Source organism: Odontesthes bonariensis, chromosome 9 (genome assembly GCF_027942865.1).
Source record: "Odontesthes bonariensis isolate fOdoBon6 chromosome 9, fOdoBon6.hap1, whole genome shotgun sequence".
Classification (NCBI taxonomy): Eukaryota; Metazoa; Chordata; class Actinopteri; order Atheriniformes; family Atherinopsidae; genus Odontesthes; species Odontesthes bonariensis.
This window is the reverse complement of record NC_134514.1, coordinates 10,742,214-10,769,526: the sequence shown is the minus strand read 5'-3', so window position 1 is coordinate 10,769,526 and position 27,313 is coordinate 10,742,214. Positions and strand designations below refer to the sequence as shown.

The following is a 27,313-nucleotide window of genomic DNA, read 5'->3' as shown; positions in this document are numbered from 1 at the left end:
AGCTCCTGCCTCTTCGGTTTATAGGCTATTCACTCAGGGGGTGACCGTCTGAACACAGCCGGCCTTTCATGATTCTACATTTTATGTGCGTGAGTGTGCTCACATATAGGAGAGACTCTGATGACACAAGCAGAGACTGCGATGACTCAAGAGATCAAGCAGAACAGTCACTAAGGTAGCATTTGTGAGCTAATCTTCAGCTCATAATACACAACAATCCACGATCATCCTCTCTGCTGCGAGGCTCCTGACTGAAGTCTTGTGGACGTTCTCTTTGATGTCATTAATGAGGACCAGCGTCCTTAGGGATGTCGCCATGCTTTTATTATGGGGGTCCTGAGAGGGCTTTCTCACGGTAGGGGCGCTTGTTCTGACATTGGCCCCCTCTCTACCCTCTGACTCCATGAGGCTATTCCCAGAGAAGGAGGGAACCCCACTTTAGACCCGTCTGGGAACCCTTCCAAATGAGGGCAAGAAGGACCTGATGGAACTCTGCAGGAGTTTGTTCTTAATACTTTTCTTCTCTTCTGTTCCCTGTATTCCCCATATTCCCCATATTAACTATAGTTTAATATTAAATGGAATTAGCGGATTACAGTATTTTTGCGCTAATGAGCTTCTGAGCATAAGATGTTTAATTTGTGTCTGTGAAGCTACTTATGGAAAATGTGTTAATAGATTTCCAGTCAATATTTTTCCATGTTTGAGTCATGTTTTTTGGTCAGCTGGCTGAGCGCTTGTCAGTAATTCATAGTCCCCCTTTAGCCATGTTATATGGCATTGCTGGAAAACCAAATTACAGTGTTTATATAAGCTATCAAAGGGAAGGAAGAATTATTGCCACACAACCGTATATTATGAGTTGGAAAACAGCATGACATGGCAAGGCATGCAGTCTACTGAGCTTTACATAAAAGAAAACATGTATGGACTTCAAATCAGGAGGAAGGGGTGTCTATGTTTCTATGTTCAGAAACATAGATCTATAAGAGATTGCTGAATAGAGGAATACAGTGAGCTGCATGACCACATGGGAAACTGAAGAAGCCAGCTGCGAGGGAGCTGGCATTAGTGACGATGAGGAGGAGGGAGCTAAAAAGACAACCGAAAAAGCTCAGATCACAGTCTTGAGAGAGAGGGGTAAGAAAGCGAAGAGGAAGTCACAAACAGGGGAGAAGACGCTTCTGAGTTGACGTTAATGGACAGAAATGGCAGCTGGGGAAAGTCACACAGGCTCTGAGTTCAATTCTCCTTTTCCGAAGCCTCCTTCCAGGGCATACTTCTAGACCAAAAGGAGCCCAGATGTCTACAGGTACTAAACCACTGGATGAAGTGTCTCAGCAAGCTGTTTTACTGTTTATGTGGCTAATATATTGCCCTGTGGACCAAAAACAACAAGAGACACAATTTGACATAAAAAGCCACAATTTTGAAAGATAAAAGCTGCTCAGTAAAGATAGCTGTTTATATATATTATTACTGTCAAGCCGGCATTACTTATCCTGCACTGTGTTATTGATTTGTCTGTTGATAGAGAGAGTATCTTAAACTGTAGCACTAGATAAATTAATATCCTGCAAAGGTCAACGCTAGGTGGAAGAAATGGTCTGGGGTTTCAGGGAGGTATGGCTGGATGAAATTAAGAAGGAAATCTGCAAAAGCTAAAGTTGATGTTTTTATCACCAAAGAAAGCAAATCCTTCACAAAGGCAGCCAAGATGGTTGTCAGAACACTTTAACATGCGTGGGAACATGGCTGCAGTCCAGTGTCTGGAAGTGTTTAGTTTGTGCATTTAGCCTTGGAGCTTGCTGCATTATGTATTTCACAAAAAGCTCTGCTGATTGATTTCTGCTGTATTCTGAACCGCTGGGTGAATTGCCTCCTTCCTCCCGAAGGTTTGGTATATATGTCCATTAGTAATGGATACTTCTTTTTAAGTTTCTGTTGTGTGTCATATGCCAGAGTTTCTTGTAGTGTGACCAGAGGGGAAGAACACCTGTCTGTGAAGCTGGAACACACTCAACACTTCCCTGGGCTTTTTCTATTTGCTAAGAAACCCCAGGGTGTCAGCATGTGGTTGTTAGAACATTTTCTCAAAAATGAGTGAATGTGAGACACTGTAACGAGTTGGATGAAAACACCGTGGAGCTAATAGTTTGAACTTTGAGGCTTTGCCTTTTTCAAAAGGCCATGCAGCCCAAACATTGTAGGCCATTATTTGTCTTCTGGCTGTGACAGCCAACCAGATCCAGGGGGCTATCAGTTTACAGTTTGGGTCAAGGATAATTTGTAAATCCTTCACTGAAAGGCTGTTTGTGGTGGTGTGAGACTCTCCCCAGTCTGATGTTCTGTGACTTGGAACACAAATTGATAATTACTTTAAGAGTCAGTTTGCAGGGATTTTCTATAAAATATCATGCTACCCCCGCTTGGTGCTAACAGTAAAGCCACCTTTGAACATAAATCTCACCATGTTCTCAGGAAGGACTGTGTAAAAGAAAATCAGCTCTGGCTCTTATAACGAGACTTCTGGTGACCAACACGGCACAGGATAAACGGTGTCTGGATTAGCGTCTAGCTATTTTCATGTTGTCACTGTGCATTGTATTATAATTAGTAACTTGTTAATACTGAAAATGCTGTGTCTGCTATTTCCAGACTTGAGAGAGACCAGCAGAGAGAAAGAGTTGATCAGTTATTTCCTCTGAAGATGAAAGAGCCCCTACTCTGGGTGTCCTTCAGAGGTGAAGGAGAGTGTTACCACAGCTGTGCTTCTCTTGTTTAAATTCAATACAGGACTTCAAGAGGAAAACAGCCCAGATGACTTTTGACCCAGCAGGCTTTGGCAATGGTCAACAACGGCAGCTCTCAAGCTCACATAGTTATGTTATTTACTCTCAGAATCAATAAGCTCTTGCTGTGAGTGTATGTGTCTGCTGTGAAATGAAAGGTGGATCTTGCACCACAGGAGCCATTAAAGGTCTCTAACCATACTGTGTTTATACTTGAACAGCATGTATCTGTGATCGGCCGTCTGACAGAGAGGAAAAAGAATTTAAGCACTAACTATGATTATAGGTGCTATATTTAAAAGACTTGTCAGTAATGTATTAAGTGGATGTCTGTGAAACCCAGACCCACAGATTTAGTAAGCCAATGCCACCATGACACTGGCTTTTCCCTGGACTCGCCATATGTTTGCCCTCTAGGGTTTGTGCTCTGGGAGCTGGTGAGGTTTGCTATACCCACTCGTTACTGGAGACATGTGGTCCATTGAAAGGATTGCTCCACAGGTCAATGTAAAACCACACACCAAAAGCATAAACCTGCTTTTGCTAGCTTATTTGTGGTTTAGAACATTTTGCTCTGGTGTCTTAGCAACGAAGCCTAGAGGTGATCATTTTAAACCTCCATGTCGACTGCAGGATAACAGGTCCCCTGTGCACCCCACAGGATCAAATGAGGGGGCCGGAGGTCCCTGGGTGATTCAACCTGGCTCTCTGTAATTACTTGGCCTATGGAACAAGCCAGCTCATGTGTCAGTCACAGCATCATGAACAAACTCACATCCACAAAGGCATTGTGTTGTTAATCACCGTTGTTGACAGATAACCTCTTAGATTTGACCATTGTTCATCATTTCAACACCATGCCAGTTTACAGATGAGGAGAATGCTACGAACTGCTACGTTTTGATGTTTGCCAGTGGCACCTCCTGTTTTTCCAAAGATTGTGGCATATTGTGCTGACTATATTGGAGTCTGTGGGATATGTAGAGCTTGGTTAATTAAGACCTACTCCAGAGAAAAGAAAGCCTTTACTCCCATGACATTTGGAGAATTACATGGGGGCCTTGCTCTATTAATCCACCTTGTGAATTGCCAGCAATCCTCAAGGAGGACCAGGGACCTAAAGTTCAAGTAACGTTTATTGGGATCTTTTTGCAAAGATACATTTAAAGTCAAGAAGTATTTTGTCATTAGATAAAAATTGCATGAAATAAAAAATATTGTTTTATTACCTTGTGTTGGAGGTCTGAAAGGCTAAAATGGGTCTGTCACACATACGTAATTTGTATTAACAACAACAATAATGGAAAACATCATATTTGTGTGTTATCTTGGCAAATTGGATAAAAGAATGTGAACAATTCTGAAAAGGAAGCTATCATGGCGTTTTTTTGGATGAGGCCAGCAGTCTATGCTATGTTGGGTAAAGCTAGACAGCTGTTTTAGTGACTTTGCTAGCTGTGCTGTACTGGGTGTTTATGGCAATGCTCAGTGCAGGAGTATGAGCAAAAAGCTGCATGGAATCATGTTGCACAGTCATGTATTTGGTATACATCTGATCTAGCACATGCTGAACAGACTCTGAATTGAGTCTCTGATCATTGGAATTGATGATCAGATTGCTTGGTCCATACAGCCCTGATAATACGAATCACCTCAATGTTTCAGTTTATTGGTTTTTAATGTGGTTGCAAGCTGTAACTTTCATGCCAAATGTCACTAAAGACTAAATATTATTGACCTTTATGATTGTTCCTGATGATGCGTGCTTATGTTCTACTCATGAAAGATGTTGAACATAAAAACGTAGCTTTCTTTGTAAGTTGTAAGATCCCATCTGTAACTTTCACAGCTATGATCAGCTTTGACTGCCAGAACCTGCAAGTGAGCAACTTGGGGCAGAAATGTTTTTTGTTTGTTTTTTTCTGAATTGGCGCACATTTCACACACACACACAGCAATTAATTATATACACAGAATTATTTTCATGTCACAGTATGTACTCGTATGTGGTATCTATTTAAATCCAGTTTATTAATCAGGCAGCATGTTGTTTCTCAGCCGTCACATTCACCTTTTGGCTATCATTCATCTTTTTTTTGTTGCTTCCTATTTGCTCCCCTGTGAAGAATTGCAAACTATGAGACACAATAAATGTAAGGCTATTTTGGGCATGAAACATCAGATATTGTGGTTTTTCGGGTAGACTAGAGGAGGGGTCTGTGTGTTTCCCCTGGCTGTCTAGTTTTAGGTGACTGTTCAGTGTGAGTGGGTGTCTGTATGCAATTAACATCATAAAGGAAAAAGAGAGGCCTCTCCTCCAATGCCCCTCAGCATGACAACATCTACAGTACAAGTAGAATCTGTTTCTGTCTTTCTTCCTCCAGGTGTTCATAGAGAGCACAGTTGCAACTGTACTTGTCTGGCTGATTCATTCTGGGACGATGCTGTGTGGGGGAGGAAAGCACAGGCATTAGCAGGAAATTACGTGGTACTTATAGCAGCTTGTTTAAGGGTATTTTTAAAGTTCTGATATGTGCTGAGTGTGCTTACTCTTAAAAAGGTCTCTTATGGTGACTAAAGTGGATACCTACGTCATTCTGTCTGTACTTGGAGCTTTATACCCAGCTCTGGCCCAAGTATATCAGAGGAGGAAATAGCAGAAACGTCATTGCGTGAAGTAGGCACAGCAGACATCTGGAAATCTGCTCACATGATTGGAAATTATGGATAATAACGATGTCCTTATGTAATAACAGAGCCATGGAAAACCCCAATAAAAAGGGGTTTTTAACCAAATATTTGACGAATAGATTTTCCTCACAAGCCACGGATTTTGTGATTTCCCCTCTTCTAAGAAAATCTGAAATTGCGTTATTAGTGTAATCATTCAGCCAATACAGTGACCGTGTCTCCTTGGACTTGATATATGAGAGTGTGTGCTTTTTCAATTAGGTTCCTTCTTTCGAAGCCTCCTTTTGCCACGTTCCCTCTTCTTATCTTGAGATCTTTAGATAGATTGCCTCCTAGAAACTTGGGAAAGTCTTTTAGATGTGTTTTAAATACAAAAACATTCACATGGAACAGTCATCATGTTTGTCAATAGTAATTTATTTACAACCACATTTTAATTTACTCTATATAAAGATTATTTTCTGGTATTTTTTTTAAACGACTTATCTTTCACCATCTACACTGTTCCTCTCATTCATTGATTCTGCCCCAGACAAAGATGTTGAGACGGAGGTGGAACAGACAAATATATCACTCTGACGCCGCTAGTGTGCAGCCTTGTGAGCTCCTCGGCATGATTCACTGCTGCTGATTGCCGACAGTCTATGTCATGGTTTTCCCCGGGTTTAGCTGCCTACGGTTTTTCCATTTCATTGAACTGCTGGAGCAACATCTGGACCTTTCAAAACCACACTTCTCTTTTGTTTGTTTAAGTTAAACAGTTCCCACATCAGTGGGAATACCTCTTGGTATTGAAAGACTGTAAAAGATTACCTCATGTATTCTGGACAACAACAGCTGAAACTAAAAGGGAAAAAAAAGAAAGGAAATGGAAAGTGCTTGTGAATTAATTGAATAAGATTTTTTAATGCATTAAAGAGCTAAAACTTATTAGGCAATCCATTGTGTTTTGCTGCTGCTCAGATCTTTACTAAAAATGTGCTGAGTTGGGCATGAAAGAGTTGTCGTGGGCAGAGCTGGGTAGGAGGGCACCAGGAGCTGAAGAGGAGGAAGGGGTGGGTAAAGGGGTGGGTTGAGGGAGAGATTTAGTGGTGGTTGGGGGTAGATGGAAAGAGAAAGGGGAAGAGGGAGCCGTGGATCTGAGTTCAAACTGCCAGCTGTGTTCAGAGAGAAAGCAGGAATGTGGCTCAGCGTGGGAATGAAGATGCTCTGGCATGCTGAGAGACACTCTTAATTCTTGATGGATGTATGAAACACTTTGGCTGTATGATGAAAACATCCCGTGAGTACACAGGGAATAGTCACTGGAAAGAAACTACCATGTTAGTTAATTCAAGAGTTTTGGAGAGCTGACAGATTCAAGCTTGTGCTATAATTAGGATGATGTTTTGGTTTTATTTTCAATAGGCCGCGCAGAAATAATCTTTATTATCTTTATTATTTATTATTTTGTTATCTTTAAAATTAAAAAGGGATTGGATTAATGTTTGTGACAAGGCTTTGCTGTGGGAGAACAAAAACTAAGTGCGGCAGTTGTCAATCAATATTTAACGAAAGAGTGGAATGTAATTGTGCTTTTAAAACTGTCCTAATTTTGACACTCCTCAACTCAGAGATTATCCAAGGGCACCAAACCTTTCCTCCGGTACTATGCTACATGGCACATCTACGCAATGAATTGCATAACCACTGTTCTTTATTGTGAATGTTGCATAAACCTAATTGTAAAGGAAGGGGTCACCCTTGTCACAGATACTTTATCTGTACACAGCTTCTGCATTTTTGGGCATTGTGTCGCAGCCAAACTTGGGTTTCATCTCTTTGTGAAACTGTAATTCTATACTGTACACAGATTTAAAGCTTTGGGTTGAGGAGAGCAAACACAAGTTCTCATTCTTTGGCATGATGCCCGCCCAGCCTTTTATCCACAAGAGATTTCCTTAGAGTGAGGATGAGAGCACAGAATGTCTCAGTATCGTATTACAGAATGCAAAACAGAGAGGAATTCCCAGCTCATGTTACGTTCTCTCAGTGGTCCAACCTGCGGCTATGGGACACAAGAGTACCTGGCAGCGTTCTCACTATACGCTGCAGTTGAATAATACTGACCTGATATTATCCACCTGGGAGGGACCTCGAGCTGAACAGAAAGTCTTTAGCTCCTGATGCAGGTGGGATCAGAGTGGCGGGGCTCCTGGCAGCATATGCATGTTGACTTAACTGCTGGTTAAGCGGGTAAACAGTAGACTTTTTTGACAACCAAGGACACAGAGAACTGTTAATATTTATTCACATGCTGGTCAGTCTGAGGACCAAAGTCACTTTTTATTGATTTCTGGGTGACACAGAAGTAAAGCTACTCGGGTGAGTCGTTGATCAACAGTTTTGGAAAAAGGAGTGACTGCAGTATCTTAATTTCAAGGATATTATGTGATGAATGATTTTTGTCCGTGTTGCAGCAGTGGTATGTGAGACCTCGGATGTGTGATGGGAGAGCTGTTTTTCATCCGTGTGTAAAGCTTTTCCTGGAAGGGATGTTTACTTACCTTCAATGATTCAGAGGTTCTTTACATTGTGCAGAGCTTGTTAAACTACACACATGTGGTAGATCATATTTTAGCTTCTTGTGGATGTCCTCTGTAGCATTTGTTGTATTTTCTGCCCGGATGTTTTTTTGTACAGTAAGGACAACTTGTTATTTTACTGTGATGGTGGTGGTAAAGGCTATGAACAATTAATGCTTTGCCACTTTGCAGCCTAGATTATCCGCCTCACACCAGTCATGGATATGTGTCTGATTCTCATTTGCTTTTTGCTTCAGATTTGCTTTGTTAGTAAATGGAAACCAGACTAAAGAGGGGACCAAAGCAGGGACCATCTTAGATTTTATTTGTGACCAAATCAGAAGTGGAAACAGTGTATTTGATTTTGATATTAAATAAGAAATAATCCAAAGTGGTTCCTGTTGAATTTCCTTATAATTGATTGATTCCCACATACTTTCTTTGAATAGCTTTGGAAGAAAACTGTTTCAAGACATAGATTTCCAAGAGTATATTAGACATAAATTGTCCTTGCTGAGCTTCTTTTAATGACCTTCACAGCACAATAATTGCATTGCTATATCCTCTCTTAATGTAAAGCAGTCTGTGTGTTGTATCAGTGGCGTATCAGACATTGTGTCTCGTGGAGGCGATGAATGGCACCCAACTCTATTAGCATTAATGGAAAGGTGCCAACGCTCCGTTTCCTCTCCTTGTCATCAGTGGCTGTGAAGGCTGCAGACGGCTCACTCTGACCACGGGGTTACTTCTATACCACGAGTTTAGACTCTGTGAAGGAGTCAGAGAATCTACAGTCATCAAAATTTTTAACCTGGTCTGTTGTTTTGTGTTATTTGTTTATTTGTGTCTCAAACAACATAATTATCTAGGAGCTTTTATTTCTATCTATCTATCTATCTATCTATCTATCTATCTATCTATCTATCTATCTATCTATCTATCTATCTATCTATCTATCTATCTATCTATCTATCTATATGAATAATACTTTTGCAAAATATTTGTTTACTTCCACTCCCAAGTGCCGAGGGGTCTTTGCTGTTTTGGCTGATGCTCTGGTGGTTTTGTCAAAATGAAAATTAACTCACTTTATGTGGTTGAGTTTCACTTTTTATCTCTGTTCTTGTTTTTCAGAAATTGAGGCAAAGGAGGCGTGTGACTGGCTGCGGGCAGCAGGATTTCCCCAGTATGCTCAGCTCTTTGAAGGTAATAAAAGCACTCAGTGAACTCCCCCACACATTCATCACAGAGGGGGGAATTGTTATTTGATTAAAAAGATAGAGATTAATGAAGTAGCATGCCAATAAAAGGGTTGTGTAATAAAGCAAAAACTGCATTTTCTTTGTTTTGAGATGAGACTGCTTGAATGTGGCCTTTTCAAGATGATGAGTGAATAATGGCACACAGTGACTTCTGCTCTGTTCCCATCACTGTCCACAAAACCATGTATTCATGTGCAGCATAGTGAGCCTCATTTACACAACTGTTCTCGGGAAGCCTCGGAGTTAGGAATCCAGTCTGATCTGTAGACACCACAAAACAAGCGGAACGTCAGATGCTTTTAAAGTCTAATCTTGTCCAAGCTACCATTACTATATAAACATGTCCTCTGTGCTTAAAGCCTGAAGTCATGGGAAAAAATGGGTTTTATCAGAGCTTTAAGGAGCTCTACTCCCACAGATCTTTGTGTTGGAGCCAGACTTTTGATGTTCCTTGGTGCAATATCGTTGTTTCGTGACAGCTTTTAGGTGTTAAGAAAGTGTCAGAAGTGGGCAGATGGAGCTTCATTCTGATGCTGAGGTTATGCGTTGAAAACATAGGTCTCAATAGATCAGAATCCCTGCCCCGAACAGGCTGAGCCTTGTTGAGTCAGTTGCTCATTGTAGCTTCTGCTCTTCATAAGAAGTGAACAGCTTGACATGAACACATTGGAATGTTAGATTCAGTCTCTTTAAGTTATGTAAGAGGAAGCCCATACCCATAGCAAAATGTAATGCCCACACAAGCCTGAGTGCTGCTATTTAGGTAAATTCTGTCTGTTCTCATTAGCATTAGTTAAAGTTTCATGGAAAGAATGTGGTTTCCAGATCTTTCTTTCCATTTATCATCCTTGCTCTCCTTTTGTGAACAGAAGTGTCATGGAAACTAGAATTTCAACACCGCCACTCACTCTGATTTTATGATTTTTCCTCTAGATTCTCAGTTTCCAATTGACATAACGCCTGTGAAAAGAGATCATGACTTTCTAGACAAAGACCTTGTGGAGCCTCTGTGCAGGTAAGCAGATTTTTGACACTAAAAAGACAGTACTTGATCCGTAAGTCAACAGTACCACATACACTTTCCTAGCCCCGAGGAAGAGGAACTCTGTGAGATTCCATTTATGAAGTCAAAAGTAAAAACACATTTCACATTGCATAATGTTAAAGGTTTGATGTTATGTAACCTTTATCTGCTCAACTTGACTATAAGAAGGAAAAGAAAACTTTCCACACACTTTTACATTTATTGAATTGATTGAATCAGTATGTGAGTGCATGTAGACCTTTAATAGTCCATGCCAATATGAAAACACAGAAGACAGCTCACATTGTGATTTAATAAAAGGCTTTAACTGTCAGGGCACACGTGGGAGAATAGTCATCTCTACATATGACATAACTGCATGAGAGCTTCTGGGTGTGTTTTGTTTCCCCTTTTTTTCCTTCGTATAAAGAATGTAAAAGTACACCAACTCAACAACTGGTGGTTCCACAAATCACCCTTTTAGGGCTCATGTACTTTTTTTCAAGCCAAGATGAAAACAGCACTTCAGCTACTACTGTAACTATGGCAACGGTCCTTAGAGGGAAGCAGGACAAGCATTAGGAGGGCCTCGCGCAGCTCAATATACTGTGACTCTAAACAACCCTAAAGCAACTCATCTAAATTCCAAACTAGCTGTGAGGTGAATAGAAGACAATTGGAAACAGTTCCACCTCCAATGTGATTTTGTCCATGACTCTCCAGCATCTCTATGGTAACATAAGAATGGCTTTACAGTCAGTTATTCCACCACAGTCCCAGAACAAAAATAAATACCACCCTACATGCCGTTGCTGTCTTTGATAGAACAGAAAGACAGATATTTCATACATGTGAGTGCTCTCTCTGATCTCTGGCTAAGCACCCTCTTATTTTAGCAACCTTGTTTAAAGCCCTTTAGGCCTGCGGAATAAAGGGCCCCCAACTTAGAAATCCTCTCTTCAGTTGTGTCCCTCTATCTTCAGTTACGATCATGGGAACGTTGTGTTGAACTAACCCCTGTCATCTGGAGTATAGCTGGAGCCTCTGTCACACTATTCTCACAGAACAATACCTTAAAAAAGACTGCAAGCAATATCCTGGAGCATTTCAAGCTTGTGATTATCTCACCACTAAATTCTTAATGAGTTTTGTTATGTTGTCATCTTTTTCCTGTGCTTTTGTTGCTTCACAGACAGTTTTCAGTGCTTCTGTACATTTATATTCCACACTCCCACAAGCTTTAATAAACTCTAAACACTGAGCAAATGCTCAAAGTCTTTGTCTGTACTATTTACTATCGTAAATATTCCACTGCTCTGCCTCTCACCGAGACTGTTGTGAACTGAAGCTTGATAAAAGCATATAAAACAATACTAATACAAACTACACGTTTGTATGTGCACAACTAGCATGTGATATATGAGATGTCCTGCCTTTTCAGAAGCCACTTTTGAATGAGTCTTTCTGTGATTGGATGTTTTTGACCTCAAGTTCACCTCTCTTCAAACTACTACAGGCAAGCCCTCAAGCCACAATCACTTTGCTGAAGAAGGAGAACAGAGCAACTGACAGTTACCAGCATTCATTAGGTTTACGGTTTTATGTTATGGGGAAACTCTGTTTCACTCAGGCTCTGCTTGTTAATCCAGAGCAGAATTTGATCAGGTTATCTCTGAGATAGCATATGGAGGGGGATCTTTGTTCTCTTCTGCTTGTTAGGGAGCTATTGGGATATTTTCTCTTGTTTGTTGAAAACAGCTCTCATCTTTGGGATGTTTTTCTTTCAGGCGACTCAACACACTGAACAAGTGTGCTTCTATGAAACTTGATGTGAACCTTCCAAAGAAGAAAGTAAGTGATGAGTTTTGACTTCCTAACAGTGTGTATGTTTTTGTTTTGTGGATCATTTGGATCACTCCCAGCCATTTGTTGTTCTTTTTTGTCTAAAATGTAAGAGTCTATGCCCTTGAATAAATTGTATTGTCTTCCAAAGATAGCCTTGAGTTATGCATACTTCCTGTTCCAACACTAATATAGCCTGGTGTTGTCCTTTTAACCTACTTTCTATGATATTCAAGAGCGTACTATTGTTATCCTTATGCCTCTTATTACTTTATGTTTGTTCCCTGATTGCAATGTAGCCCGCTGACACATTAATAACCCTTTCCTGGCTTGATGTATTCATATCTACACTCAGAGGAGCCATTTGCTGTTGTATCACTGTTGGCTGATGCATGATGTTATTAATTGGGAGCTAACATATTCTCCAGCTGTTTCCTGCAACTGTTCATTGTGGTTTACAGTAGGTGTTGTGTGAAGCAATTGCAAAAGATCTTTTTTGGAAGACCTTTTATTCCAGTTTTGATTATTGGATTTTATGCTCTTTATTGCAAGTTCTGTATATACATTATCTTTTTCTTGGTGTTTAGTATTATTTCAGTGCCTAGAAGAGCATACTTTTGAGAGACTCGCATTTCTATTCATAGATTAAACTTTTTGTCTTTCCTCAGAGTGAAGACTCTGATGAAGAAGACCTGTTTGCCATCAGTGACAAATGGACCTTTGAGTGGAGCAGCAGGCGTTGGTCCAGGTTACAGGACATTGATTGTCTGCTTAGAAACCACAGAGAGGGCCAGACATCCAGAGACGGCGTGCCTCTGAGAACCACCACCAGCAGCGAGAGTGTTCTGACAGACCTCAGCGAGCCAGAGGTTTCTTCGTTGCACAGTGAAAGCAGCGGAGGCAGCAGTCATAGGGGTCCCAGCACAGAGGACTCTGACTGCTCTAACCGAACCTGCTCAGATTCTGCTGCGATGCCAGACTCTACTTCTCTTACAATGCCTCACATCCCCAAAGAATTTCCTCACTACGGCTCTCTACCTAATAAGCATGGCAAGACAAGTCGCATCCGAGCCAAAGACTTCCTGAAGCGCATGGAGACACTTAGGTCCTGTGGGAGCCTGGGAAAGAGTCGTAAGACGTTGGTCATCAGCTCTCCCATGCTGCAGCAGGAGGCCCAGGCACTGAAGACACTGCGGTGTGTCGAGATCATAAATGGAGATGGTGGGGCTCCAGAGCCACCATCCAGTGATGTACTGCCGCCCCAGTCTAGTAGTGAGGGTAGCAGTCATTCAAGCGGCAGCACAGTCAGCACACCCAGCCTGAAAGAACGTAAACCTCACCAAACTGACTACAAGCGCAGTGGCATGTATTTGGAAGACATAGACATCTTCTCAGGCACTCAAATGAAAAAAGTCGCAGAACAAAACCGCAGAAATGAATTTTGCTCCCATGAAGACCTTGTGGTCCATATTCCCAAAGACCATAAGCCAGGAACCTTTCCCAAAGCACTTTCCATTGAAAGCCTGTCCCCAACCAATGGAGCCTCCATTAACTGGCACACTGACACTGTGCACCGAGACTCCCCTCTACGTTCATGCAGAAAGGAATCCAGACCTGCCCCCCAGTGCTGCTCCAGAGGTAGCCGCATCAGTGTGTATGATAATGTTCCGGGGTCACATCTGTATGCCAGTACTGGAGACCTAATGGACCTGGAAAAAGAGGACCTGTTTCCTCACCTGGATGATATACTGTTGCATGTAAATGGCCTACAGCAGATTGTGGACCATTGGTCAAAAAATGTGCTACCTGGAGGAGAAGGGGTGGCTCCGGTGGATGGCCAGAGGAAAGATTTGAACAGCCTGCAGTCCTCTAGTCAGATCACATTGGAATTTGAGGGAAATTCAGTCACAGAAAGCCAGACCACACCTAGTGATGGAGACAGAGACAAAGTGTCACTTGTTGAGGCAGAATCTACGAAGCTCAGGGAAAGGAGAGACTCAGGAGTTGGTGCCTCACTCACAAGACCTAATAGGTAATCTGATATGAAGTATTTGAAAATACACTTGTTTTTTTCTATGTAAAAAATGAAAAACTAAAAATCTTTTTCTTTGTTTCATTAGGTTACGATGGCCCAGCTTTCAGATATCCAATCGTCTAAGTCACTCAGTGGCATCCTTGCAGATTACAAACCAGTCAGCAGGACAGCTGAGTTTGTTACAGAAGTTTTCTCTCTTGCGTCTTACTGCAATCATGGAAAAGTACTCCATGTCAAACAAGCATGGCTGGACTTGGTAAATCTTATTTTATCTAACGAAGCCCACTTTTGATGTGATGCATGATTAATTAGGTTTAAGAGGGTACATGTGATTACATTTCTTTGATCTATTAATATGCATTTGCTTAAATTATTACACAAGTGTGAATTCATGTGTTTGTCTAAAATGGTGTTGTTATTCCGTTACAAATGCCTGAAACCACAAAACTTTAATAGTATCTGTTGGTGTGTTTTGTGAATTATTTCAAGTTTTCAAACGTGTTTTATTGCTGTTGCTTCAAGGGCTGTGCCAAAATTCATGAAGAGAATGAAGGTACCAGATTATAAGGATAAGAATGTGTTCGGAGTTCCGCTCATAGTGCATGTGCAGCGCTCTGGACAGCCCTTGCCTCTCGGCCTGCAACAGGCCCTGCGATACCTGAGGAGCCAGTGTCTTGATCAGGTCAGTAACAGCAAGGCTGTGCATTCATTTATTCCGTTAAGTACGAGATGTTTTGGTTCTTTTAACATGTATAATGTCGCATTTTGTGCACTGTTTTTTTCTGTTTTGTGGGCACTGATATTAAAGTGATAACTGCTGTAGTACACTTTAAGGGTTCAAGCTAACCTTTAGTACTCTGTTTGGCTTCCAGGTTGGTCTGTTTCGTAAATCAGGGGTGAAGTCCCGAATTCAGGCTCTGAGGCAGATGAATGAAAGTTCTCCAGACAATGTGAACTATGAGGATCAGTCTGCTTATGATGTGGCTGACATGGTGAAGCAGTTTTTCAGGGATTTACCTGAGCCTTTACTCACCAGCAAGCTGGGGGAGACTTTCCTCCATATTTACCAGGGTAAGTGCATAAATGTGTCCTGGCTTGTGTTTTTTTTTTTTTTTTTTACTGTCTCGCATGTTCTTGTTCCAAATCTGGAGAACATTGTGAAATTGCAGGGTAGGAGGGTATGTTAGCTTTTTTTCTCTATTACTACATCTGTCAAGCAGAATATATGAAAATAAAAAAAAATCCCTGTCTTCCACGTGTTCAGATGTGCCAAAGGACCAAAGGTTGCAAGCTGTCCAGGCAGCCATCATGTTGATGTCGGATGAAAACCGGGAGGTGCTGCAGACGCTCCTCTGTTTCCTCAGTGATGTCACGTCCTCTGTAGAAGAAAATCAGATGACGCCTATGAACATTGCTGTGTGCCTGGCCCCCTCACTCTTCCACCTTAACATACTGAAGAAGGACAATCTCTCACCAAAGTACTTTTTCCCTGTTTTTCTTTTTCTTGTGTTGTATTTAACTTGATGTCTTGGATATTTTACCCACCACTCTGCCTAGAAAAAAGATAATGAACATGACTTTTATGCATTCCTTTAACTCTTGTGTGGTGAGCATCACTTATGACCCCATAAAGCAGAGGATGAAATAAGTTACAGAGTTTGATCAGACCTCAGGGGTGCTGTGGATTACTCTTTATCCCTCTGGGCCAGTTTTATAAGCATATGACTTTTTTTGGGCTCAATATTTTATGAGATCTTGCTGTGTTCAAAAAAAATAAAGCTAGCTAATTTACCATCCATGTTGAAATTGCTGTTAAAGGCATCAAAGGAGTTTCCTGCAGAGCGGAAGAGATTTTTATACTTTGTTTATTGGGGATGTTGACCTGAATACTCGGCAGGCCTAATAAGTTTTCTCTCTCCATGATATCCAGGGCCATGCAGAAGAAGTATTCCACAGGCAGACCGGACCAGAAGGATCTTAATGAAAACTTAGCAGCAACACAGGGCCTCGCTCATATGATCATCGAGTGCAATCGTCTCTTTGAGGTAGAACCTATAACTAATAAGTTGCAAGAATTTTATGCCAAGATACAATAATCACTCTTGTTTATATTTGCATTGAGCCTTACCTCATACTTTCTTACGCTCATTAGATCCCTCATGAGATGGTTACTCAGTCACGCAACTCATATGTGGAGGCTGATTTGCACGCACCAACAATTGATGAGCTTAGCAAGCAGCTGGAAGATGATGATGGAACATACCAAACACATATGGAGGGGAGACTTCAGAATCTGCTGAAAGAGGCACGGGAAAAGTCCAAATACTGGGTGTCATGCAGCAGCTCTGACAACACAGAGCTTTACTACAAGAAGGTTGGTGTTCTTTATCCGAGTGTGGATTTTTGACACAATCTGTCATTGTTTCAGGATTATTAGCACATTAAAACAAACCTTACAATAGCAGATGAGCTTTTCAAAAGATAAAAACAAGCAGGCTTACCTTGGACATAGATCTTGGCATGAATTGAAGTTGGCATGATGGCTTGTATGTGTGCATTATCAAGGTGGGAGATGGGAACCCTTTGAGACATTGGAGAGTGTCTGTGGAAGTGGAAGCACCACCATCTGTTGTGTTGAACCGGGTGCTGCGAGAGCGCCACCTGTGGGATATGGATCTGCTTCAGTGGAAAGTGTGCGAGACACTGGACAAACAGACTGAGGTGTTTCAGTACGTCCTCAATCGTATGCCCCCTCACCCCAGCAGGGACTTTTTAGTTCTCAGGTTAGTGGTTCCCACAAAGAAAATGCTGAACAATATATCATCATACTAATAATAGTATTTTTTAAGAGTACATACTCAATATATTTCTGTTTATTCAAGGTCTTGGAGGACAGACTTGCCCAAAGGTGCTTGCTCCCTGGTTTCTGTGTCCATAGAGCATGAGGACTGTCCCCCTATAGGAGGGATACGAGCAGTAGTCCTGGAATCCAACTACTTGCTTGAACCTTGTGGTTCAGGAAAGTCTAGACTAACTCAAATCTGCAGAGTAGACTTGAAGTAAGTTCCACAAGAAACATTTTTACATGCACAGACAAAAAAAATCAGTCAAGTTTTATGTGTGATTTCAGCCTTTCTAAGATATGGGTTTGATGCTTCTTGCAAAGCAATATATAGCTTATTGAGTTTACTGGTTTGCTTTCAGGGGAAGGACTTCAGATTGGTACAACAAAGCATTTGGTCATCTTTGTGCTGCAGAAGCTGCCCGGATCCGCAACTCCTTTCAGCCACTCATCACAGACGGCCCAGAGACCAAAATCTGAAATTCTTTGCCATTTGTGTCTGTTCAGCTGAAGATTGAGCCTTCGAGTCCTTGCTAACAGACAGAGGCAAAAGCATAAACAGGACGCCAGAAGTAAAGCACAGTGCATTTTTTTGGACAAATGCTCTGAAAATAATTTCAAGCCTCTCTGTTCTTGCACAATGACAAGAGGAGCATAATTATTCAATGGGAAATTAATCATCCTGCCAATGTCCTCGACATTATGATTTTATCTACCTTAATTTTGCTAAACCTTTAAGAATAATTATCTTTAATAATATTATTGTATTAATGTTTCTATCATCTACAATGTCTAGGACATTCAAACTTTTAAATGCTTCTGAGAAGCAAGTACATGTTATTCATTTCAGATTTAAAGCTATAATTATTGTGTACACTCAAGTGTCTGTACATATGTATGAATTTACTGTAAATGCAAACAGATTGTATATATTGTAAATATGTGAATGGATAAAAAAATGCACATGTTAATTTCTTATATATTGATTCCTTTACTGTGGCAACCCTCATGGAACACACATGGTACAAGACCGTAAGCTGGTTTTACTTTGCTTCAGTATTGCCATTTTTTGGAATTGGTGTAATTTCATCAAACTTTGACCTCAAGTGGTTGTAAAGAGATGACTTAAGGTTTGACTTGATCATACCTGCTTTAGGGTACTGGATTTTATTGTCAGGTACAAGAGACATTGTTTTTTAATAAAACTATCAAAATGATCAAATATCTGTTTGTTCCTGATTCCACATTTAAAGGGATAGTTCGCCTCTTTTGACATGAAGCTGTATGACATCCCATACTAGCAATATCATTTATGAACATTGACTTACCTCCTATTGCGTCCTGTGAGCCGAGTTCCAGCCTCTTTTTGGCGTTGACGAAAGTAGTCAGGCTAGTTGGCTGGGGTTTAAGAAATAAAGTGTTTTTCTTCTCAAAACAATATGTGTTCAAAAGAGTAATACATTTGCTGGACTACTTTTGTCAACACCAAAACGGGGCCGGAACTCGGCTCACAGTACGCAGTAGGGGGTAAGTCGATGTTCATAAACGATATTGCTAGTATGGGATGTCATACAGCTTCATGTCAAAAGAGGCAAACTATCCCTTTAACATTCATATTGTCAGTGGCGTTAACCAGTGGGGAGTGTGCTCAGCCCCTCTTGTACTCTTTGTACACCCATTACTCCATAGTCAGACATGAGGAAAACTTCACTGGGAAATTTACTGATGGCACCACCATCATCAGTTGGATTACACACAGTAAAAACACTTTCAATCAAGAGGAAATCACGAACCGGATTTATTGTCAAATGAATGTCCATCATGATGAACTCCTACAGGATCTGGCTGAATAATGAAAATTCAATTAATCTTATCTAATTCTGTAAACATCTGTTTTCGCATTGCATTAGTCTTCTCTTTGCTGAGGTTAGAGGGACCTCTGCTGATCATTTGAGGGAAACATGGTTGCAAGTTGCTCTCAAAGGAGTACACTGATGAATTTTCATCTAATTTTAATCCAGATATTACCGCGGTTTGTCATTTTTGACCACTAGATGGCTCTTTCCAATCAACAAAATAATTGCTTGTATTGGTAAAGTTCTACCTCCTTTATGATAATATTATAAAATTGAGCTCTTGTTTTCCCCCTTGTGTAGTGTAAGTGTACATGCCCATCATAGTGACACCACAGAAGTAATCTCTTCAATATCAACAGTTGCTACATTCATTTTTCCTATTTTACCCCAGTATTAAGATACATTTTCATGCTGCAAATATTGAGATGATTATAGTGTGAAAATGAATGATTTACAAATGGCAAAGAGAGCATACGGAGAGACTGTTGTGTCACACCGTACAGAAATTGAAATTACATAAAAACTGGCAAACAATTGGGTTTAGTCATTTATTCAAGCCACATTCTCAAAAACTAGGTTTTCATTTGCCCTTTTTGATATAAAGATACAGCATTACAAGTAACCGTTAAGTAGCAATACTGCAGTGAGTCACAAAAGCAATGTTATATGATAAAATGCCATCCATAGCTATGCTGCTTAAAAGTAAAAATGTCAAGTAATTTCCATTACGTCACTGCAAAATAAAGCCTGACATAATTTCTATCTCTGAGGCAAGCCTGACACAGATCAGCTTAACAAGGTCATGAAATGCAATCTCAGCTTCCGGCTGTCAGTGAGAATGATGGACATAATTGTCAGCCTCCTTTATATAACAGGCTACTGGAAGTGGATATCTTTAAGATTAGGTTTGTGCTCCCAAATAAAGTCTAATTACCACAAAGCTTGTTTATATATTTGAATATAGGCCTATTGGTATTTTTGAATAATCACAATTACAATCTAAAGTTAATATCTTAAGATCTCAACACTAAAGCTAAACACCAACAGCACCAACAAGGCTGACTGGTACAACTAATAATACTGATGATGCAGTCTTTTTGGTTTTAAAAGTTCACTGTCTGGAGATCTGATTGGAAGTCACCATTTAAGTTATTAGGCACACCTGTGGTTGTCAACGACAGGTCCATAGTATGAAAACTATGGTACTACTTTGGATGGAAAGATTTATTTTATTATGGCATTTTTGTTCCACCTACTAATTATTCTTTCTTTTGTTTCGTTATTTTGATTGATGACAATGCTACGAACTCCAATCCATTTGGATGTTCCCACTTTTGTGGAGTACAAGCCGGGGAAGCGCCCTGCGGCCAGCGCAGGCGTGGACCCGCAGGCAGGGGGCGGCATCAAGGCAGTGACAGCGGCCCTGGAGCGGAAACGCGCATCCATGAGAGCGGCACACACGTACACACACGGCTTCGTATTTGCTCCGCAGGTCAGTCAGCTCGGTTAACTGGCTGGTGCCGACAACAGAACAGTCACTCACCGGAACTCTCCTGAGGAGATTCTACTGACAGAGAATGATTTCTCTCTTGTTTTGTGCTTTTGTTTTTTAGGGCTTTGCGAGTGTCTTTCTGTTTTTCTTGATGTTCCACAGCAGTGGTTAAATACATCACAGGGAGAGAGCGCTGAATAAGCACCTGAAAGCTCTCGGTTTTGCTGGAGATGACAAGCGAGAGACCGGTGACGATGCCGGGCTCTCTGTCTCTCTCGGACCGTAAACCTCCTGCAGGTCACGGGCAACACGCGGCTGCGGTCTCCGCTGCTGCCGGTGAGACAATGATGATGTCCGGCTCAGGTTCAGCGGTCCTCCCGGCTGGGATGATCAATCCAGCGGTTCCTATCCGGAATATCAGGATGAAATTTGCAGTACTCGTCGGACTTATCCAAGTCGGAGAGGTTAGCAACCGGGATATTGTGGAAACGGTGTTGAATTTGGTAAGTGCACATTCTCTCCTACCGGACATTTTTTTGTTGTTGTTGCCTAAATCCACATCTGGAACAAATTTAATCGGCGTCAACAACACAATTTTCACACATAACAGAACATGTAATCTTTTAGTGTAGAGTCTATGAAAGTAATGTATTTTTTGCAATACTAATGCCTCAAGAAATGAGAGAATAAACACGAGTGAACGCGTAAAAGTCGCCCATGCACACTGAAGGTGGGTTGAGGAATGAGGAGATATTACAGCAAAACCTTTTCTGAAGTTTTCAAGTTAAACGAAGTGCCAGCCGTCTTGTATTAGTAGGCTATTATTTATTTTTTTTATCAGTGAGAATGATGAGCACAGCAATGAGTAATTTATAGACTGCAGGTGTGCTGATTCTGTTGAAGTAGATGAATGTACATTAGCAAAGGCAGGAGGCAACTGAGGGTTGTGTGTTTGGGAGATAATATTAAGGGTCAAGACCTGGGAGTCCCCACACTGCCAGGAAGTATAGCTTTTGTTTTCAGGGAGCCTAAAATTTTTAAAAAGATTTGCAGCTTATTAATGTGCTTAAAATTATGAAGATTTTGGGTGTATTCTGGTCCTTGTGGGAGTATTCTGTTCTCATGGTTTATTTATATTGACTCTGCATATTGTGAATGTGGATTACAGTCCATCTACACCAGCGCACAGCCTATAGCATGTATAGGGTTAGCAAATTAATCCAGATTGATCGCTTGATACAGTCTAACAGGAAATTGAGAGACTGTGAAGTCAGTTCACACTGTGCTTTTTACGATCTGCAGGAGGACTTCAGAGTCTGTTTGCAGTGGTTGGCCTCTCCTTGTTAGTGCACCAGAGATTAATTACAACCTGTTCTGGCACAACAGAGACCCACTTTGGGAGGCAGAACAAATTGCAGCCCTTGGCATGTTCAGACATGAGATTACTGCAGTAGCTGGAGTCACTGACACCTTGCCCTCTCACACTTTGCAGTGCATCTTTCTCAGGAAATTTGTTCAGTGCATCTCACACTTTGATTTATTTATTTATTTAACCCCAACCCAAAAAGGTCCAAACAAAATTAGCACTTTTATTTGGACCAGATGGTGATCTTTTAGATATTTTCCACTTTATTCTGTTGATCTTCTGTCTTTTTCTCATTAGTTGAAATTGAATGTCTTAAATGTAATACTATTGTAGCGTGTACTCTATAGAAGCATTTCCCAGTCACATTAAATTCTTTTGAGCTCACGAATGACACATTTCTTTGCAGATTTCATTAGTGCCTTGAAATGTTGCCATTGATGATATCCAGCCAGTTTGATTCTGCTCAACAACCAAGGTTCAACCTTGGTCCAAGTAAAGAAAAAATGCATTGAGTGTAGTAATCTTTGGGACAAGATCACACAACAATTTGTACAAGGATTCATCTAAATTGCATCATGAATTTTGCATGGACGCCACCAGCCATGTTATTTGTTACTTGTCATGAGAACATGATTCTTTTATTCTTTTAAATTGGGATTATTTTTCATGTTTAGAAAACCTGAGGGTTCTGAGGAATTCGTATCTGTCCCTCATGGGATCCAATTTGTAGATTGATGAATGAATGTTTCCCTCTATCTTTCAGTAACATTCTGGAGAAGCTCAAACCCCGGATCTTTGCTTGAAACTCTGTCATGAAAACGTTCGAAAGTTTGCTCCCCAGACGTTTCATTTACAGTACTCACCTCTCTTAATCTGTCAGCTGATTTATTTATTTATTTTTTATTTTTTTTCCCCAGAATGAGAGAGTAGAAGCTGGTAATTGTCACTAAAATGAATCATTCAATAAACCGCCAACCGAAGAGTTGCATTACTCAGCTTGCATCTTCTTGATCAAAGTTAAACATGTTTTGATAGAAAAAACAAGTTGGAGATTGGTTTGTAAAAATACGGTATGACCTTTTGAAATAAAATCGTTTTAAAAAAAAAATGCCTTCATAACACATTTTCATCTTGATTCTATCCAAAGTTAATAAAAAGACTCTCATATGCTGCATATACTTGATATCATGTCAAAAGCAAGGTTCTCCAGACCGTCATCTCAGATCAGAGTCAACACAGAGCTTCTTTGGGCTTTCCTAAAGTGATGCTCAACCTAAATGTTCTTCCAGTATCAAACGCCCACCGAGTTCAGACATGAAATGTAGATGTTAAAGTGTCAGACTAAAACTAAACTGTGATCACCTTTAGCATAACATCATATAACATAACATGTTTTTGCATCAAAGGGGAAATGATTAAAGGAAATATTTATAACCTGTCAAATCAATCCATCCACGCAATCCACCTCTTTACTAAATTTGGAAACTCGTATTCAACATGTTTGAATTTTACTCGGTATGATGGTTGAAATAGCTGTGTATGTCTTCTCTTAAGCAAAGCTAACAGGTGAATTGTAGAATTTTATTTATTTTTTTTTTTCATGTAACTGATGAATGAGTCTGGAAATAAAGGAGCAGGGGAGGGAAAATTTTACCGCACCTGTTTGATTTATGAACTGAGATGCACCATGTAGATATTAATTCAAGCTCACCAGAACCACACATTTTCCTAAGAACAAAAGCAGCATTGCTTTTGGAGCTTATTACATGGTTCTCCATGCTGGCCATTCTCTATAAGAGGGGGAATGTAGTCCTCTATCAGTAGCCAGAACATTTTTCCAGAAACTCACCTGACAGAAGTAGAATGCCTTTGCTACTGTAGTGTTCCATTGTGATACTGTATTCTCATACTTACTGTAGAGATGCCCGCATATTGTACCTTTCATATCAATTTGCACTTCTGACTTAAATGTCAAGTTCTTGCTTTTAAGTTTGTATAAAATCATTGAGCACCCTTCAAACACGCTATTTAGAAATTTGGAATTCTTATTATTTTGCTAATGAGGACGGATGTTTTTCGAGGTTCTTGTAAATTTGCCTCGTTTCATCAGATTATTAAATTTTTTTTCCTCTTTTAATCCAGATAATATTCGTTGTCTCACTTCATACCAAACCTTTTGTGGGAGTCGTTCAGGGCACAGGTGGTTAATCTGTCAGGAACTGAAAAATGTTTCAGATTGGAATAAAAAGTGTATATACTGGGTCAAATGGCAAGACAAAAGACAAGAAGATGACAGTCAAAACAGCCTGGCGATAATTGTGACTTGCTTTTCCTCTGATATCTCTTTCTGTCTGCCGTCGGTCAATATAAGAGACTAAAACACTGTTTCATGGCCGTTGACTGCATTGTGGAAACAACAGCAGCTGCTTTGATAAAGCAGTCTTAAGATTCATAGTCTGCTGTCTTTTTAGGCTATTCTTCAAGTTACTTTCTAACACACAACAGCCTTTCTGAATTTCATCGCATTTCGATTACAAGTAGTGGAGTTAGCCTACTTTCCATAAAGCTTGATCATGCCCATGATTGGGAGCCCATCATTTAGATGAAGTTTTATTATCATTAGGAGACAGTTAGAATCCATTTATGTTACATAAAAACATATAGTGGCACAGTTTTGGAGCATATAAATAGCTTGGTCAAAACCTATTTTAGTACCTGTTTTGTCCTTCACCAACTGAATTCAAAGAAAAGCTCCAGCCTATAGGCCTAATGGATGTAAAACAAGGTCTGAAAAGTGAAGCCACTGTAGAAGTGCCTTATGCACTTTAATAAGCTGCTATTTGCACCTCCGCTTAGGTGCCAAACTGCATTTAATTGTTTAAAAGTGTTTGCTTTTTCAGTGACAATAAAGTTGAATCTAATCTAATCTAACCTTAAAACCTGTATTAAACCTGCTGTCTCTTTAAGTTTATGAATTTGCTAGTTTAATATCCTCTTCAAGACATTAAGCATTTTTTGAATTGGTGTTATGGATGATAGGCCCATTGAGGGGAAAATATTGATGATAAAGCAGGGATATGATTTGGAGAGTGGGTACCTCGTTACTGGCAAGTCCCCACTGTATGGTCATACTTTGGGTCCTCACTTGATATGTCTCGAAAGATGAAGGTAAAATGATGGCTTGAGGCTTAGAAATCATTATCAGTTACCGTGATTATATCATTATCTATCAATGCTTCAGCTTCCTGCTGCCTTTCTAAAATGAACCTGATGAGTATATTCTGTTGATTCCAAATGAGTGACAATTTTTTTCAGCCTAATTAAGCAGTTTTTTCTTACATCAGCAGACGATCCCATAACAAATGAATGAGATAAAAGTTGGTCAAAGGTCTTAATGGCCGTTAAAGGCTTTTTTTTTTTTTTCCCCTGAGCTATAGTACTTGTAGTTTTGTGCTACTGTTCCTCTGTTTAGGGTGAGATGTCATTATTCTTTCATGTATCTAGGTTGCTTCAAATGAAAGCTGCATTTAAGATAATGTTTTACAGGACTGATTGTACAAGGTTTATTTAATTATGCAGAAGTTAAATAAAGTAACACAGGCAAGCTTAAGATTCACTCCTTTACTCGGAGACATTATCCAGTGCCTTTTTGGGATTTGTTTTTAAGACATGGCCCTTTACATCTGACACGCACCGGTGATTAGAAAATCTCTGACTGGACGAGGCAATCCATTACATAGCATTTGAAGTTCTATGAAAAAGAAATATCCTAAAGCTCTTTAGAAGACTGGGTAGCATGCTGTGATATATGTGTGTATTTGCTGAGATGAGGTCTGAATACTTCTGCCTGATAGGAGTTTTGCATGCAATACAGTACATGGTAGAATGTCCATCTGACTGGAATAAGCAATGAACCAGAGGAGTAAAGCTAAAAATTTTCTCTACTTGTTATTTGCATCAAATCATGGATTCTTCATTTTTTTTTTTTTTTTTTTTTTTTTAAAACATGATGACGAAACTAAAGGTTATTTCCTTTTGCTATTGTGTCTCTTGAATATGGGTTTAAACTTTGTGACAAATTATAGATTTAAGTTTGTGTTGAATGCTAAAAAGAGTTCTTAACTTCTTTGGAAATAGGGTTAATATTTTAATGGAAATGTTTTTTTTAATGAACGTTTATAACAACACAGAACAAAGCGAAATATTATACATATATGATATGAAATATGCTGATTGTATTTGAAATTGTTAAGATATTTTGATTCTTCAGTTTGCTCTTTGATATATGAACTTTTTATTGAGTCCCTGGTTGATTCTGGTTCTGGCAAATGAAACCTTGTTTGATGCTGTTATCAAGAGATAAAAGGCATTTTTCATGTTCTTTCTGTTTAAGCGCTGAATCTGAATGCTGTTAGAAGTAACAGAGTTTGAGAACTCTCTTGGTAACGCATCAACTGAAGATGAATTTTTTTTTTTCTGATGATTGCTTTAAGGAAGACTAACAGTGCTCAGTAAAGGCTTTTCTGCTGGAGCGATCTGAAATTCCTCATGTCCCACACTGTGTATTTCACGGAATGCTTTGGTATTGTGCACTACTTTTTTTACTACCTGACTTACAAATTTAAAAAAAACACCATACCGGGAAATGCATAGCACATTACAAGAACATGCCATGGATATGTATGTGTGGCTGAGGGTGCTCTTAGTTACGGTTGACCTACAGTTTGCAGCTCTTTAGTCAATTCCACACTCTGATCAATTTTTGATCAATATGTCCTGGTAGAGTTTTACTAATATCACACAAAGTTTTTTTCCCGCATCTCTATTAGAAAATTGTCCAGTGGGCCCTTGCCTTTTTTGCCTGAGCTGCAGATTTTCCACATGCATGGTATCTTTATTAGACATTCTGTCTGATGCTTTCTGGAAGGCCATATTTAAAAAATAAATAAATAAATGCAATCGAGTTTCCAGTTGCAAGAACTGTGCCACGAGCTTGCAATGATTTTGTGTTTTTTTTACACATTCTATCATGAAATTCACCAATCATTTTGATTAAATTCATTGATTGGAAACATGCCTTTATTATGCTCTTCTGTGGTTGAGTACCTTTGGACTTGATAAGAGATGATGATTTGCGCATGGAGCGGGTGAGGAGCAGGTGACATTAATGTGGTGCACCTGGTTTTGTTCCAAGGTGCTGCGTGTTCGATAGGAGAGAGTTAAGTTCAACATTAATCAGGAATAGCAGTGTTTGCCTTCTTTACTGAGCCTTTTTATTTATCTAGTTTGACCCTTGTGCCTTGGAGGGAGCTACACAATGCTAAAATTGTGCTTCCTCAGTAAAGTTTATTCTTTACTGAGCCATTCAATTTCTGCCAACATCAGTTTCCTCTGATCTGCTTCTTGATAATCTTCTTAGGATTTGAGAGAAAATTGAATTTCGGATTCTGTGCAAATTTGCTTGTTTTAAAGTCATTTCCCTGAGCTGTCAATTGACTCAGGCAGCATGCCAATAATGCATTTTCTTGTCCTCAACCAAGGACAGAG

At 40.0% G+C, this 27,313-nt stretch overlaps 2 protein-coding genes across 5 annotated transcripts in view; both read left to right on the top strand.

Moving 5' to 3' along the window:
- stard13b (StAR related lipid transfer domain containing 13b) overlaps nt 1-18,235 on the top strand; it is a 59,434-nt gene extending 41,199 nt beyond the window's left edge. For 2 of the 4 annotated variants that reach the window (XM_075473090.1, XM_075473094.1), the window contains 13 exons: nt 9,182-9,253; nt 10,243-10,324; nt 12,121-12,184; nt 12,844-14,207; nt 14,296-14,466; nt 14,733-14,892; nt 15,083-15,281; nt 15,475-15,688; nt 16,141-16,255; nt 16,363-16,584; nt 16,776-16,993; nt 17,093-17,269; nt 17,415-18,235. In XM_075473090.1, the coding sequence (XP_075329205.1) occupies nt 9,182-9,253; nt 10,243-10,324; nt 12,121-12,184; nt 12,844-14,207; nt 14,296-14,466; nt 14,733-14,892; nt 15,083-15,281; nt 15,475-15,688; nt 16,141-16,255; nt 16,363-16,584; nt 16,776-16,993; nt 17,093-17,269; nt 17,415-17,532 (3,176 nt within the window). In that variant the 3' untranslated portion in view covers nt 17,533-18,235. Of the gene's footprint in view, nt 1-1,171; nt 1,313-6,736; nt 6,766-9,181; nt 9,254-10,242; nt 10,325-12,120; nt 12,185-12,843; nt 14,208-14,295; nt 14,467-14,732; nt 14,893-15,082; nt 15,282-15,474; nt 15,689-16,140; nt 16,256-16,362; nt 16,585-16,775; nt 16,994-17,092; nt 17,270-17,414 lie in introns of those variants that run through there. The other 2 variants (XM_075473096.1, XM_075473095.1) reach the window with 2 other exon arrangements.
- Nucleotides 18,236-20,483: 2,248 nt separating this feature from the next.
- Nucleotides 20,484-27,313, top strand: part of nbeab (neurobeachin b) — a 184,707-nt gene continuing 177,877 nt past the window's right edge. Inside the window, exon 1 of the mRNA XM_075473089.1 lies at nt 20,484-20,903. Within this exon, the coding sequence (XP_075329204.1) occupies nt 20,631-20,903 (273 nt within the window). The 5' untranslated portion in view covers nt 20,484-20,630. The remainder of the gene's footprint in view (nt 20,904-27,313) is intronic.